Source organism: Ciconia boyciana, chromosome 3 (assembly GCF_034638445.1).
Source record: "Ciconia boyciana chromosome 3, ASM3463844v1, whole genome shotgun sequence".
Classification (NCBI taxonomy): Eukaryota; Metazoa; Chordata; class Aves; order Ciconiiformes; family Ciconiidae; genus Ciconia; species Ciconia boyciana.
Window position 1 is genome coordinate 104562126 of NC_132936.1, and position 16940 is coordinate 104579065.

At 38.9% G+C, this 16940-nt stretch overlaps 1 protein-coding gene across 1 annotated transcript in view; it reads right to left on the reverse strand.

Annotated features, from left to right (window-relative positions):
- Positions 1-15892, reverse strand: part of LOC140649901 (spermatogenesis-associated protein 7 homolog) — a 39038-nt gene extending 23146 nt beyond the window's left edge. Inside the window, exons 1-3 of the mRNA XM_072857737.1 lie at positions 15832-15892; positions 11017-11109; positions 7980-8027 (exon numbers count right to left, since the gene is read on the reverse strand). Coding sequence (XP_072713838.1) covers positions 7980-8027; positions 11017-11109; positions 15832-15892 — 202 coding nt within the window. The remainder of the gene's footprint in view (positions 1-7979; positions 8028-11016; positions 11110-15831) is intronic.
- Positions 15893-16940: the final 1048 nt, after the last annotated feature.

The window sequence follows — 16940 nt, forward strand, 5'->3', positions numbered from 1 at the left end:
TCCTCAAAAGGGTGGTTAAGAAGTAACTTTATTCCAGTTTATAACCACCTATAGACAGAACAGAAATTAAACAATACAGTTTGTCAAGCAAAGATTTACCAAGGCTAGACAAATTCTTCCTAAAAGGCGTATGTTCCTCATAGCAAGGTAAGTTAGCTTTTGGAACAGTTAATGAGAAATGGGATGTAAATAAATAAGGTTTGGACATACTTCTAAACCATTCCCCCCCCAAGTCTGTAAACCAGCAATGAACGGAGAGAAGACTTAGGGAAAAAACAAAGGCTATATAACCGCAACAGTTTATTCTCGCTGTGTCTATGAAACTCTGAGATACGTGTCAGTCATCATGGATCACCTATCAACCTCTCTGACATTTCATTTATTCTCAGTTTTTGCTGTTCTTGTTAACTGATGTAATCTCAGATTTTGGGCCAGTGCAGTGCAAATGGATACAAGGACAGTTACTCATGATGTTCACTTCTATGGGCCAAATGCTGCAGTCTGCACTGGTAATAGTTTGGTGTGGGGACTGCTTATTTTGGCATTTCAGAGCAAACAAGACCATTCCTTCAGCAGAAATCAGTGGTAAGTGAGGCTCAAGTGCTTAGATTTTATTTAAGATGCTCTTTGCCATGCTAGCTGTCATTATGAAAAGCCTATGTTGGCACATTAATCTACAGCGCGTGGGTGTTTTTTAAGCCCCAAGCTCTGGTTCAGCATTATTTGTTTTCATCAATATTTAAATGCTGCAATACTATCAAATGAGTGGATAACAACAATTTTATAGGGGAAGAAAAGTCTCCGAAATGCCAGATATACTCAGGAAACATTGCTAAGAGACACTGCCTGTTGTCGTTTGCCATGTTGTTTTCTAATCCCATGCCAAATTCTGCACATTTTGCTAATGTGAGTGCTCACGCTGACACTAACAGGAATTTCCCCAAGAGGAAGGCAAGAAGGAATCGGCTTTCCATAACAAACCACCCAATCCAGCAATTCTGAACTGCTTGAAATCTTTGGCTGTAACCCACATCTGCTGTGACTGGTTCTGCCTTACTAACAAATTCATGGACATCAACGGAGCTGACGGCACTTGACACAACTCCTTCGTAGACCACCTCAAAATAAAGAAAGAACACACTCTCTTTTATTTGAGCAAAGACAAGATTTGGCATTTGTTCTACTTACGTAAGGGAAGTAGTCTATTTTTCTTAATCGTTTAGTGAGTATAAATAAGATATATTCAAAAGGTGAGGTTCACAGCTCTGTAACTACCACCCGCTCTTAACCTCTAAGTATTCACAACTTCCTGCATAAGCAAATAAGAGCAAACTCTGACACTTAGAGCATCTCCCATTCTTGCAGCCTGTTTCTCATTTAAAGCACGTTTCAGCACATTTCTGATACAAAAGGCCAGATCTCCCTCCCTCCCTCATGTGTCAGTACAGATTTACAATGGTGATTCACAGTGTGAAAAGGTGGTCCAACAGAAGGATACATCCAGCATCATTGCTCTTGATTTTTTAAGATTCTGATCTCTTAAGTTACTAAAAATTGGTAAAACCTCTTAGCCAAGCTACAGATTTTCATCTCTTACCTGAAGCCAACAGGCAGTAGGTGGAGGGATGCTCAACTGTAAACTCTGCTTTATGCCAAGGAGCGACCAACAACTTTTTCTAGAATTTCTATTACTTTGGCAAACAAAATTTCCTATAGCTAAGTCACTCGTTATTTGAACTGATTCTATATTTTGTGGTGAAAAGTCATTGTTGGTAAGGCCAGAAGTAGAAGTCATAACATCTGTCCGCAGATCACTGACAGGAACGCACAAGCCTCTAGAGGGATAACGGCACTTTTCTTATACCGATACTGTACGGAGGTATTCAAGGAGGAAAGGAATTCTAGAAGTTGGAGTACAAGAGAAATGTCAGGATGCTTCATCCCTGTTTAAAGTACTGACTGATTGCTGACGTATGCTGCTTTCTCCTTTGGCAGTGGAGTAGGAACGCAAAGTTAAAATAGCCAGTGCACAATGGTTATGATGACTCCTGCTCTCTGCATCCTCCAACAGCTCCCACTGCTTTCTTCCTCCCCTTTTACAAATACTCCTTTCAACAGTGCTGACTCTAAAATTGATGGGAAGGATAGTTTTGTGATTAAAGCACTGCAGTAGGACTTAGAAAACTATCATTTAATTCCCAGCTCTACAACAGGCTCCAGTGTGATCACAGGTATGTTAATTCATCTCTGGTGTCTTAATTTCCTCTCTGTAAAAGAGGATGATAGCACACATTTACCCTGTTCTAGCTGGTGCATCATTTTGGGCAGATATCCCCAGAAGATGATCTTTAAACTGTGCAGTGGCTACCATAAAGGAACTCAGATCCCAAATGGAGTTGCTAGCATAGTGTAGGATTCGAAGCGTGAGAAGAAGAATTTATGAACCGGACTAGCTGTTTAATCATTGATAGCTGAATGACGCACTGTAGTCATACATTTGATTTTCCCTTCATTGCAGCTCCCTTGTAACAGTGATATACACATTTATTTTTTACAGACTGCAAAATTTATTATTAAAAACCATCTCACTAATGCTCCATAAACTTCCAATGATAGAAAATTGATGTTTGCATATGTAAACACATTAATTTCCACTGATTGCTAAATGATCCATTCAATTGCCCAAGATTAGTGACAACTAAGATTCTACATCTGTAAGGATAAAATTACATTTATATAATTGACTGCATAGATTATTCACACAAACTATAGATAAAACGCTGCAATTTTGTATGTCTTTGAACTGTCTGGAGGAACAACTTGTTCTTTTTCACGGGTGTTACAGTCTTGAAAGTCGCAAAGCAACTTCATTTTAAACTGGTTAAAACCCAAGTGGAAATTATTATTTTGACTAATGTCTGTCTCATGCAGAGAATTAGAAAGGGAAAAACATAGGTTATAAAAAGACCACTATGTGCCATATCTAAGCACTTAAGTACTCTGCTGGTACACAGAAAAATAAAATTCCTCTTAAAGTTACTCTTCCTTTTTCCAGTTACTAAAGCACATGTTTCTGCACACCCTTGTACGTACATTTGGGTTTCATATTTATAAAAATGAGTCAGAGCACATGGAGCAATTATATGATCAATGCTCCATAAAAGGTGAATGGGAAACAGTCACATGGCCTCATGTACTTACATATACTATTACTTGTAATTCCTTTTGGGTAAATGTATACACTGTACTCCTAAAAGTGCAAGGGAGTTGTGCAGAACACACAATGGTCTGAATAGCTCATCTTGCCATTTTAAGTAGTTGACCTTGGTTTGGTAATCAATTCGTAGCTCAACAGAGAGAAGAAATGGCTTTGCCTTAAGACCAAGATTGTGGAGACCTAAAGGTGTGCGTAGAGAGCCAGATTTACTTTAGGTCTTCCTTCAGGAGATTCTTTAACTTGGGTAGAGTGTGCCTGAAGCACCTGACCACTTCCTACCACAGCTTCACCATGCTGGTGTGCTTATTTTGCTGGACTGCTACCCAATACTCTGCTAATGGAAGCAGAGCAGATACTGCAAAACTAGGAGAAAAACAATACATGAGAGCAGGCTTTGGTGGAGTCGCTCTCATTCCTGGAATGGGAGAGTAGGAAGAGAACTAGGGCAGGGTGCCCTGGACCACCACGCTTCCCTGGAGGGGTGGACTGAGTCTGTGATGGAGCCAAAGAGCTGAGCTTTAGTCAGGGATTTTCAGAACTGCAGGACCAACTAACGATTTGTGTGGCTCGTTTTCCTGTATGAAGTGTGGGTTACCTTTATGCATTCCCCTGTCTAGGGATGGTTTTGATTAATCTTTCATGAGTGTTAAGTTTTTCCTAGTTTCCTGCCAGCTCATCTGGGACAGCTTCATATGCGCATCAGCCAAGATTTCTGCTCCTCTTACTGAGCTGATCAGCCTCAGGAGATCTGACTCAAACTTGGGCTCTGTGAATCTGGGGCAGAGCATCATAGTATCATGGAAATCCTGGTTGGAAGAGACTTCTAGAGCTGGCCATGGGAACACTGTCTTATGCTTCCAAGGTCCAAGAATGTAATTTAGCTGCTTATTATTAATTGTTAATTATTAAGCCCTAATAACTGGGAAATTTGGAGGACTTCCTGGGTGTCACAGGTAAGTTTAAGTCTCAAGCTCAATGCCGTATAAATAAATAAGGTATCTGATTTCAAACAAAATTATTTTATATGTTCTCCTTTGTTGGAATAGAAACAATGCCTCAAAACGGATTTTTTTTTCCCCCCAGAACTTTCACATTTTCATTGGAACAGAAATTCTTCTTTTCGATTGCTAAGACACTCTTCTGAAACCTGGTCACTGGTGTGTTCAGCAACACACCTTATGCTCTTTCCATCCTTATTAGATGTTCTTTCTAGCAAATGTGTCTTCAGCTGAGAGTAAGAAATGTAAACGTCCTCCTAGCCAGACATTTTCCACACTGGGATGGCCAAGAAATCACTGTTTTCACAGTAGTTTCATAAGCCATGCTGCTCTCATGACTCCTAAAACACCTCTGCTTAATTTTACTTCCACAAGAACACTAACAATGATGAACCGTATCTCCCATATTCCTGATCTCTGATGCATCTCCAGATAATATATCTAGTCTTAAGGCAAGGGCAGATACACGTTTCCATCCTTTGATGAGAGATGAAAAACAGACCGCGATTCTTAGCACAAGAAGACCAGAGATGCAGTCTTACTGCTACAACAAAGCGAGCTCCATATCGGAGGGAAAGGACTGCTCAGGAGGTTTCATGATAGCTGTTTCTCCCTAACTTTTGTCATAAGTTTGTGCAATTTCAACAGCATTTCAAATATTACTCTAACAGTAAAGAGTAATTATTACTATTACAACTATTACACGTTATTACATTAAATGTTATTACTATTAAATGTTATTACAACTATTATTTCACCCTGGTATTCAGTGATAGGACACGTGGGAATGGCTCAAAGCTGCGCCAGGGGAGGTTTAGACTGTACATTAGGATGCATTTCTTTACCGAGAGGGTGGTCAAACACTGGAACAGGCTTCCTAGAGAGGTGGTTGATGCCCTATGTCTGTCGGTGTTTCACAAGCATTTGGACAAGGCCCTTAATAACATGCTTTAATTTGGTCGGCCCTGAACTGGTCAGGCAGTTGCACTAGATGATCGTTGTAGGTCCCTTCCAATTGAAATAGTCTAGTTCTATTCTATTCTATTCTATTCTATTCTATTCTATTCTATTCTATTCACACAAATTGATGAAAGCTGGCACTTGCAATGCTTCATAAATGATATTTAAAGGTCATTAGAAGAATTTTTAAATGAAACAAACTCACCTAATTCAATGACACTCTTACCAACTGCAACATTATCAACTTCATGAAATCTAAACCAGCAAAAGGCCCAATGGAGCACCAAATTTAAAACAGTGCCCTTCTAAACCCTAGGATTGAAAATCCGAGATATGTGTGAAGACATTCAGGAGAAGGTCCTATACATTGCACATCTCCCACTTCTTCTACACAGTTCTTAATCTGAAGTGCAACAGTACAGACAGCTTGTGAAATGGTGCATTTTCAGATTGTCAAAAAAGCTAATTATTTACAGTGTTTTATCTGCAGTGCATTTATTCTTAAAATGAAAGAAAGCATTGCACACTGTATTTTCTTCTGTCTTTTCAGAACTAATCTTTGTAGCTGTTTGAGTTTTTCTCTTTATTTTAACAGGTTTGCATATGTCTGCATCACTACTGAGGGACCTGAATTTTCTTCTTGCAGCCTACCATTGAAACATGTGGTATCCCACACAGATCACACATTTGGAAAACAAGGTTATACCTATCTGAGTATATGGATTGAGAACAGGTAAGAAATTATACTGCATTAGAATGTGTATCTGTCAAAGTTCTGATAAATTTCAAGGTTTTAAAAGCACACCACACTTAGTAACTAGTAATAGCAATAGTGGGAGACTGTTGTGGGAGAAAATTTTACATGAAAAGAAGAAAACGCTGTAATCTTGTGCTAAGCAGAAAATTATTTTTGTCCTCCTATTATTCTAGGAAGCTGGCAAAACAGCCTTCATTTATTTTGTGTCTTTGAATATGCAAATGATAAACAGAAGCCTATTTTTGTAGGCATAAAGTCATTTTATACTGCTCAAATGATTTGCACATCAACCCCATTAGCAGCGACTGTACCTCCATTGTGCTACTGCCCTACTTAACACTTCAGAAGACATAAGTTCTGATGCACCTTTTCATCATGACTTCTAAATTTTGAGTTTTATCCTTCGAGGGACAAAACTTCTTTTGCCAAGACAGACATTTCCAGAGCTAACCTGTCAGAAAAAGGACTTAGCTGACACATAGTATCTTTTAGTGAAGGTAAATATTAAATGACAAAGGTGATTTGCATTTCCCCAGCGGGCTAAAAATGGTATTGGGTCCTCACTTTCTCTGACTGAGAATCTCATGTTATGGCTTCTGTGTGCACCAGCAGCCTTGTACTCATGTGGGCTTCTAAATTAACAGAAACTTCACACAACAGTACAGTCCTGCTTACCTGTGTAAGAGGAATACCTTCCTAAGAAAGCACTGTAAGAAACACAGATAGTGTTTTACTCCGATACATCATCTAGGAAAACTTGCTATTGTAGCTAACACAGGTAGCTGAACAATTTTTATGTCCTCTTGATGTTCTCAAGTAGGTGAGATTCTACTCCTCATGCACTTCTGTGTCAGGATCATCTCTCTGTCAAACTACCATTCTCAGAAAGCTTTCTGTGGCATTTCTTTCTGTTACTTTCTGTTACTGTCAAAGTGATTAATCAAAAATACTACTTTAAAAATTATTATACAAAAGACAGCACTGAAAAAAGAAAAACATACTGTTGAGCATGAGGAGTTAAAAAACAAAGAGATGAGAATTTTGATTGTGATGTGTGATCCTGAACTTGTTCTCTTGCTCTTCTGTACTAAAGATCTCATAGGACACATTTTTCTAAATCTTTATGGGCAAGAGTTTTGTTTGCCTTCTTGGCTTGCGTGTCTTGCTTGAACAACTGCATCTCACTGTTGCCTTTGAGCTATCTTTGCTTCCAAGTACATTATACTCTGCTCAGAGCAATAGCCCACTGCAGATCTCTGATACATGGTTCCCACTAGGCATGCACTGTGGAAAAATAGAAGCTTTCATTTTTCCAGCTTTTTAAATTTCATTTTAAAATGGGGGTTTCTGTGTAGAAAGGGTGTGTGCTCCTATGTATGTAACTATCAAACAGAGAAGTAGCATATGCCACACAACCTGGTGAATGAAGAAAACTAAACACATTCCAAAGTGAATGCTCTCTTTTCAGGGAAAGGGATGAATATATTGCTTTTCACCAATCTTTCGTCCTTTCAAAAAAGGAAGGGCAGGAGAGACTCTGCCTACACATTGGGTACTGCAGGCTTCAGCCAAGAGGTGGCGTTAAGGTGCAGTGCAATGTTCTCTTACCAAAACCCCATTCATTCCTCAAAACCTTTTAACTATAGTATGCCTGATGCCCAGAGATACACGAAGCAGTCAAGGAAATGAAAAATACAGCTTGGATTAGAAAGGAATTCAAAGGACCAGTGGTCTGAGTTTAGACTGGAATACTAGAGCAATTTATGCCTCCAACAACCATGTTGCTTAAAGTATCTCTGTTGGAGTCCCATGGTCTGCAAGTTAGCGTGTATCTGTGCACACATGAACCAAGTGCTAGGTACAGCTATTAACTTAGATACTAGATTAGATATTAGGTACTAGATACTATTATCTTAACCACAGCGATGCGTATTTTTGGCACATCTATGCCTCTTCAGAACACCTTCATCATAAAAGACAAGCATTTCCAAACCAAACAAATGGAGCCAGACCTATTTTGAAAACAAACCAAAACAAAACAACTCACATTTAACACTGGTGTGCAAACTCTTTGGTGCAGATGAATCAACAGCAGCTGTATTAACGAAAAAGAAGGTTCAGTCCAATGAAACACTAACATCACAAATAATCATACAAAAATGGATAGAGATTAAACTGATCATCCTAAGGTGTTGAATTCCCTGTGGGAATGTAGTACCAGTCTGCATATTAGCTTTATTAATAATGCAGATCTACAAACCACCAAATGCTATTGTTTCCCTAGTGATATATACTATTTTCTTCCTATTTCCTGCTGTTACCTTTGCCAATGGTCATCTCTCAAAAGCTAGCATAGCTTAAATGTAGTGAAGTTAGTTGAGTTACACCAACTAGAATTAGACCAGGTGCAATTACATCAACTGAGGATTTGACCCCTTGTCTTCATCTGGGTAAAAGCATAAGATAAGTGCCCCAGCAGTGCTGTTTTTGGTTCAGTATCAAAACTGGGTCTGAATTTTGTGGCTTTCTCCCATCTTTACTTAGGTAAAGAAGTAAGAGCCAGTACAGCTACATTTATTAACCTTCATTTTAGTTTACAATTTAAGAAACGCTGTACTAATTTTGTATTGGCATCTATTGCTACCCAGAAAGTTTATATTTCAGGGATGAGTAGTACAGCTGCTATCAGCCAGGGGAAACTGCCAAGTGATGCTCTAAGAGTGAGACTCAAGTTGTCCCTAGGCTCAAGGTCATCAGTTCTTCATCATCTTTCTAGCAACAGGAGTTATTTGATTATACAATTACATAGGCAATTTTGTACACAGCATTTTCTGTTATTCGGTCATGTGGTTTTCACCATAAAAGGTTAAATCAAGTGAGCTTCAAGGAACCAAGCCCAGTCACTCTACTGCTGCACAGTCTTCATTAAGTCATGTGTCCATAGAGGAGATGGTATGGATGTTAATGGAGCTGTATGTCTGATTGCATATACCTGGATATAGCTGAGGAATATGGGGAAATACTATTTTTGACTGTGGAGGGAAAAGCAATCACCTAGGAGAAGTTCAATATTCCAGTTTCATTTGAAGGACACTGACTCCATTTCCATCCAAGACACTTTTGTGATTATTGCCAAATGTCACAGCAAATTGGAGTTTGTACAAGTGCTCCAAACAACGTTTCAGACATGCAGGGCTAGCTACTGTCTGGAGTGAGGCCAAATACGTTGTATTTTAAAAGGCAGCTGTATTTCAAAAAGATTGGAGAATATTTAGAAGGATACTAGAGAAGGCCTTTAGACAGCCCTGATGCGATTTTTTTCAGAGGCACAAAATCCTATCATCTCCTGTAAGGATGTACAGAACGTGTGGCAAGTCAGCACTTCAGAGCATCAGGGTATGTACAGAAGAGAACCTTGATGTCCTTGCAATATTGCAGTTTTTAATATGTATGCAAATGTTTAGCTCTACAAGGAAAGCCTGTAGAAATGATGAAGCACTTAATAAGTCAAATAAGTGTTTTAATATTAAAGGATCCTGCTCTAGTACACTCCAAATCTGACTTTTGAGAACTGTAACTTCAGATGGTGAAACACCTAAGAATTAGAAATTTTAGCCACTGGAAGTTTTGATTAGCACCTACTGTGAGAAGCTCTTTCCAGCTTAACTGAATTCTGCTACAGACAAGCAGGACTGACATTTGAAAAAAGAAAATTGAAACCTGCTTGGGAACAAAGCACTTGGCTCCTTTTATGCCAAGAATATCTTCTGTATATTTTCTTCTGAGCTTTAAGAATGTAATAGACAAAAAGACTGCAAAACATCTTTGTTTTTTTCCTTTCATTTTTTGATCTTCGCTCCCTCATTTAGGCTTCACCAGTTGAGAATAAAACAAATTTCAATTACATATGGCAGTCTTTGCTGTTCTTAATTAGTCCTGATGCTTCTGTATATTTATAAGCAATGCACTAGGATGTGAATTCTACAGTCCTTAGAGTTCACTCTTTCTGTGACATTACCCATGCAAAAGCAAAAGTCACTGAAGTACAAAAGTATACAGCAGCAATGCAGCCTCCAGCTCCCAATATGAGTGGGATAGCCACGAACTGTAGCAGAGTGAAGGTCAAGAAACTTTTAAATAGTGGTTCTGATACCATGATAAAAAGGTGCACTAGATTTGAGCTAGGTTGTTTAAGATAAAGCACTTGGCATTGCAAATTGACAAAAGGATTGGTCTCCTGGCAAAAAATGCAGCAGCAATCTCATTTATTGTTCAACAGCTATGGGTTATTATAAAGCTCACTGCATGTTATCAGTGAATTGTTTGGTTAGAAAGCCTTGGGAGCCCAAGGACTGGAAGTCTTGCAGTAACCTAGCTACAGCTATGACCATTCAACTCCAGTTGTTTTCATCTGCACCTGAAGCACCAGGAAGTTTACACAGCTCCAGACAACTGACGGAGGACACTTTTTTATTCCAAATTCTCTGTCTAGTGGTTTGCAGCTATTTACAGGAGGGAGAGTATTTGAAGAGCCCTCTCAAACATGACTGCATGCTAATGGAAATTCCCTCTAGGTTATTCAGGACTGACACGGTAACTTTTTAAACATCAAAAGCTGTAACCGCAGTGTTACTCTTCAATGTTTTCTCCCAATTAAACAAATACCTGCCTTAGTTTTCATTTTACCTTTCCTTTTAGTCAACTGCCATATACATCTGAACAGAAAACATTATTAAAATAACACAGGGGAATGAAATAATATTTCCCTCCCTAACATGAACTTGTCATTTTGTGGAACTGTTTGACTCTGTAGACTTTACGCCTCTCAACAGTTAGGATTACCTCTCCCAAGACAAGGTTTCAGTTCCAACGGAGTGTTCTACATAACGCCTCTTTTAGGGCACACCATGTTACGCCTCACTTTTAAATCCTTCTACACCTGTTGAGTTGGTGACAGGGAGAGGGAGGAAAGAAAGGGGAAGAAATTCAGCAGCCAGCCAAAACTAAGGGCAACGAACATACCCCTGACTATGATTTCATCTTTCAGCTACATAGATATTGTCGTCCTTAAAGACTGCACATACCTTTGGCAGACATCAGTTTCTTGTAATGAGCAGCCATGTGATCTTGAATGATGTACTGGTTGGAGAGCTTGCAGGAAGGTCCGGGAGAAAAAGCTGCAAGAGGGAAAAATCTTAGTTCATTCAACAGGGCAACAAATGTCTCAGGCAATAATGGCTCTGAAAACATTTTAATATTTATCCTCTCCTGCTTGCAATAAAATCAAGTCAATATTCATTCATTTATTTCAAAGGGTAAGGGTAACACGAAATGTAACATGAAAAAGTGGTAAATTATTCTCATTTTGCATGTTTTTGAATACCTGAGAATTATGACTTGCAATAAGTAATGTATGAGCCTTGGATATTATAGAACTCTGGAGAATAATAGAGGATCTCACTGTTTAATATCTGATATAATAAAAAGCATTTACATTTTGAAAGATTTAATACTAAAGAGTAGGACAAAGTACTGTAAAGAACTGCATATGAATATCTTACCACTTGGTAATACCAGGCCTAACTTTACCACTCGATTGTGAGGAAAATGGACTGGATACACACAAAGACAGAAGTAGGGCCAGAAAAGGAGCCAGGATGTAGAACAGAAATGTGTTATGCAGAGACCGACCATGACATTCCTCTGAATCTCTAACCCACAAGACTTCTCAGATTAGGAAGAATTTGTCTCTGTATCTGACATAAGTTCATTAGCCCAGGAAAAAAAGTCAAGAAGCAGATAAGCATTTACTCATTTTAAATTTTAAATTTTAACCTGGTAGTGCGGCTGAGATAGATCATTGTGTTTCAACCTTTTTTCGAACAAAAATATTATTTCTGGATTCCTTTTCAAATCATCAGACAGGATTTGTAGATAGAATGTTGCTAGCAAATAATATTAAAAAATAAACAGAATACTGGAGATCAGAAATCTAACGTGCCTTTGGCCTTCCATCGACAGACACAGAATAGGCCTTACACTGAGATAATCAGCCCATCCAACCTGTTCAGATTTGGCTTTCTGACACAGTGAAGTAAATTATTATTTCATTGTTCATGTCCCCAGTGTACAATTTCAGTTAATGACTTAGTTTCAAAGTTTTTCTTGTATTTTGAAAGAATAGGAGACATTGGGTTGAGAGTCTGGGAACTAATCCTTCTAACCTCAGTTTGGCTGCTTTCTTGCTGTATTGCTTTTTCTTGTCTAAATCTCTTGCCTACCAAGCGAGACAGTGCTACAAACTGTTTTTCACTGCCAAGGAGCTTGACTACATTCAATTTATTGTGTCATCTTTTGAACAAGCACCATCAGAAAGAGCGGGACAGAACACCTAATGCCATAGTTGTTGTTTCATTTAGTGTTATTTACCAATGTGCTCCTGCAAGTGACTGATTATTTACTAGTAGCTCCTGGCTACTAGAAGCCTGCCAGAAGGGCACTGGCATGAAGACCTGCTTTCAACAGCCTGTCCAGGAGCAGCATCACATCCCAACATGACCAGCCGCAGAAAGGTGGTGTTACTTCAGCTCCAGGACCATACATTCTGATTGTTCATCGAACACGTAGGCACGGCCAGAGTGCTTACACCATGACACAAACAGGTGCAGAGACATCAACAGAAATAATGACTCTATGTTTGCTATAAAGCAATGGAGAACTTGATGCAAAATTATGACCAAACTGCATTTATCTCTTGTCTCAATGAAATTTTAGCATGAGTAGTACAGGTACCACAGTGGAATGCGATCCTTGAAGCAGACAAATATAAAGCTCATGAAATTTCTAATCACGAGCATTTACCATGTGTCCAATTTCAATCAGGGAAACCACTCATGGGTGTCAGTACCATGCTAAAGAAATCAAATAGTTAAAATCAGTACTGTTCTGTTTCAAAGCTTTTCTGTGCTTGAGATCAGTAGTTATTAACTTCCAAAACTTTGAAAACTTAATTTTTTTCATGAATTTTGCCAATTGTGTTGTAACCTCCTGCTGGCAAAAGCAACTGGAACAAGCTCTTAAGTAATATCCAGCACCGTCCCTCGCTGGTGTAAAGTGGGGCAGCTCTACTGAGTTCAAGGAACGGCAATGCCCTAAACTACAGCAGCTAGACGCTTTTGTCACTAAGGAAAAGAAAACAGTATTTCAGGAAATGCCCCGAATCTTTCCTGATTGGCAGTGACAGCCTGCTTCAATGTACGCAGTGAAAAAGACAGCATGATACAAGAACAATGTGATAATCCAAACAATATCTGAGGATTAAAAAGGGATGGAAAATCCATTTATAAAAAGAACATTCTTCTCAAAATGAATTACCGCCCCAAATTTGAAATGCTGAAGATATACAAGGCACTACTAGTTTAATCTAATTTTTTGTCTTTCATAAAATCTAACTTTATCCTGTGTCCAGAAAATTACTAACATTGTGCAATAAGCAGCATTGTGGTTATTCCTATGTAAGGAAAAAAAAGCAAATTCTTTTCTTTGCCAGAGACTTTCTGTTGAACTTTGGCAAGTCATTTTGTTTTTCTGTGTCTCAATCTCTCTGAAAAGAGGACATGAAAAAACACATCCATTTCTCAAAGAAGATGTTTTAAGGATAAAAACAATAAAATGGGGAAATTTAGTGGGTGCCCATCTAAGTATTTCCCACCCCTAGAAAGGGTGATCTTATTTGAGCTCACTGGAAAGTTCATACTTTTTAACAGATTTTTCTTTTGTTTGCTTTTACATCTTTGAATAACTTCAAATTGAGGGAAATGTTAAATAGAAAACTTCTAGGAATTTTCAGTAGCCCTGTTATGAGGCTCTGTTGATGGGGCAAACACACGTCAGGTCAAATTGAAAGAGCCCTTTCGTGTGCTGTAAAGACAGGCAGAGTTCTCAAGCCCATGTGTGAACAGAATCAAATTTCTGTATTTCCTGCTGATTTACACAGATCTCATTTACCTGCAACGTTTAGCAAATTGCTTTATCCAAGTTTTCAACATTTCAGAGTGTCAGCATTTTCTATATATGAGCACAGATCTATCTACAGAAAGTTGCCTGCTTTTGAAAATCTTTCTAAACTCTGAGTACTATTGTACTTTTGAGACATTTACATCTTGCTTCTATATGTGAGGAAAGATCTCCAGGAAACACAGATCCAAGAACGAGCAATAAAGAACAGTGACAACTCTCTCAACACTGACTCTTTTTATTTCCTATTTTGTAATGACTTTCCTAGTAATTTATTATAGTCCTGAATGCATAGTTGTACGATGACTAATTTACCTAGTTTCCACTGATTGAATTGCAAGAGATTACTTCTGCAAATCATGTCTGGAGAATATATCATGTCCAGAGCTATAATGTCATATCATAAATCCAGTCTTAGCAGTACTAAAGTTTGACTGATACAAAATGACAGTGATAAAACATATCTTTTCCATGTAGCTGAAAAACAAAAATATGCTTTTGAAAAACACAAGAGGTGACTTTGCTCCTCACCAGGCTGCTAATTCAAAGCCACTACTTTTTGCCTCTTATAGGAGCAAATAAAAGCACGTTCTCAAGAACGTGTCAACTATTTTACTCTTTAAAAGACTAGTATAACTGCAGTGCTGCTATACTGCAAATAGTTTATACCATTGCTAACTGCTAATTCCTACAAGTGGAAATTTCACAACATGGGGACAAAGCTACATGTACTTATAATCAACAAATAAAAACTGTTCAGTGATACTTGAGCCTCAAAAGGTCGGAAATATCAAATTCTTATCTACCCTTCACATCACTGTGGGCAAGTGGGAACCATCTCTGCAACATCCTTGGCTTTGTCTTTTGTAAACTGATAGAAGTACCTATCTAGCATTGCAAGGAAAGAGCTATCTCGTACCATAAGCAGTAGTTCACAGTTATGGCCCTGCATCTGTTTGTACCTGTCTACTTCCTCATCTTGTATTTAGAGCCTAAACTTGGAGGGGAAAGGGACCACCTCTTTGCTCTGTGTTTGTCTCATGCTTAACAAGGTAGAACATTTGCCCATGGCTATGGCCACAGTGCTTGCTTCAGTGCAGATAATATAGTAACCAATGAGACACTCTCAGCAGAGTGGCCCAGTCAATGGCTGACAAATGTTTTGCAGATCCTCTGATTTTGGTTCAGCTGCATAGTTATCTCAAGCCGCTCCACTTCTGCGTAAGTATTTATGCCTATTTTCAGCTACAGGAAGCACTGGCAGGCATTGAGCTTTGGCTTCTGCTTTGCGCATCTGACAGAGGTGTATCTCCTTCTGTTCCCTCCAGAAAATACTATATATCACTTTATACAGGAAACCAGTATGACAGACTGCTGAGGTGGGCACACAGTAGGTGTCCTGCTCTCAGTCCTTTGGGGTTCCTTGGAAAAGGTGGGACGAGGAGGATGGCAGGATAATACCCTGTGGGCCCTGAAATGCAGCACTCCCTATGCGCAGAGAGTGAAATGCCTCCGACTGCAGCTGGGCTTTGTCAAGGGAGGCACAAAGGACAAAACGGACAAAAATGGTGGGTGGTGGCGTGTTTGCCAGCATCTAATTAAGGACTGAAACTAGTGGAACAGCGTTTCCGAGAAGGGAAGCTTCAGGCAGAACAGCTTCCTAGCAATTCTTCTACAGGTGCTTGGCAAAGATCGTGACCAGGAAAGCTGCTTGCCTGAATTAAGAAGGTGAGATTTTTGTAATAGAAGGTATTAGAAGCACTTACCTACTTTGTATTGTTTCAGTAATAAAATATGTATTTTTAACAATCTTATAATATTCAAGCTGTTATTCCAAAGTTGGAGCACATAGGCACCTCTCAAGTAATAATTTGAATACTTACGGCTACTTTTGAGACTCATGTGTCCTCTGAAAGGTCCCATCATGGAGTATGTAGGCACCATGGCTATCTGGGACCCTTGGTAGGGAAGGAAAATGTATTGGTTACATATTACGGAAGCATTAAGAGATATGATTATCTTTCTGCAGGTCCTATGGGGATTACAGAAGAGTCATCTCCTGGCCAGAATGCTACGCTACAACTGATACAGGTATGAAAAGGCTGGCACTTTCGAGTTTACTTTCCCCGCCAGATTACTTCTGTTTGTCTTAATCCTTACCAATTAGTAGGACCCTTTTGACCAGATACTCTGAGAGAAAATTCCCTGTTACAACAGCATCTAGAGGGCAATTTTCTGCAGGCCACAAAAATGAGCCATGGCATTGCGCAAATGTCACATATTTTGCAATCTGAAAGATCATCTCTGCTAAACATAAATCTTCAAGGCAAAAGAAGGAGCAGCTCAGTATGCCACTGTGCTGCTGGTGCCCAAGGGAAGCAGTGGGGAAAAAAGCAAAACATTAAAGATTTTCTAAAGATACTCTACAGAATCGTATAGGCTCACATCACAGAAGCCAGACCTAGAAAAGCTGGGCCCAACACAGCAAAGTAAGCAAACAAGCCCTCTCATTTCAAATTAAGGGCAAGTTGCAAGAACACAAATTCTAAATACATGGAATTCCACCCATTTTATGAAGATACGTCCCACTGCTGACAGCTGAATTCATCTCAGATTAGTTACAGGGTAAATTTTACTATATACTTTAACAGCTGAAGGGGCTGAGTCTCAATTTCAAAAGCCACTTAGGTTCACAGGTGTCAGACAGACACAGATTCATAGGAAATCCAGGAGATTTCAGTCCCTACCTGCCCAGTGGCATGGTTTTCAACACAGTCATGTTCCTAACTCCCACTAAAATCAAGGAGAAGCTAGTACCTTAATTTGCAAGTCTGATCATGGAGACTAAACTTCAGTTCTCATTTTTAACTTACTTTTAACTTAGTGAAATGATTTGTCTATATGAAGAAGTTAGAGCAACAATTTGAATTATAATTTAAATAGACTTTCTCCAGTTTAAAAACTTATTTTGGTTCAGCTTAAACCTATTCCT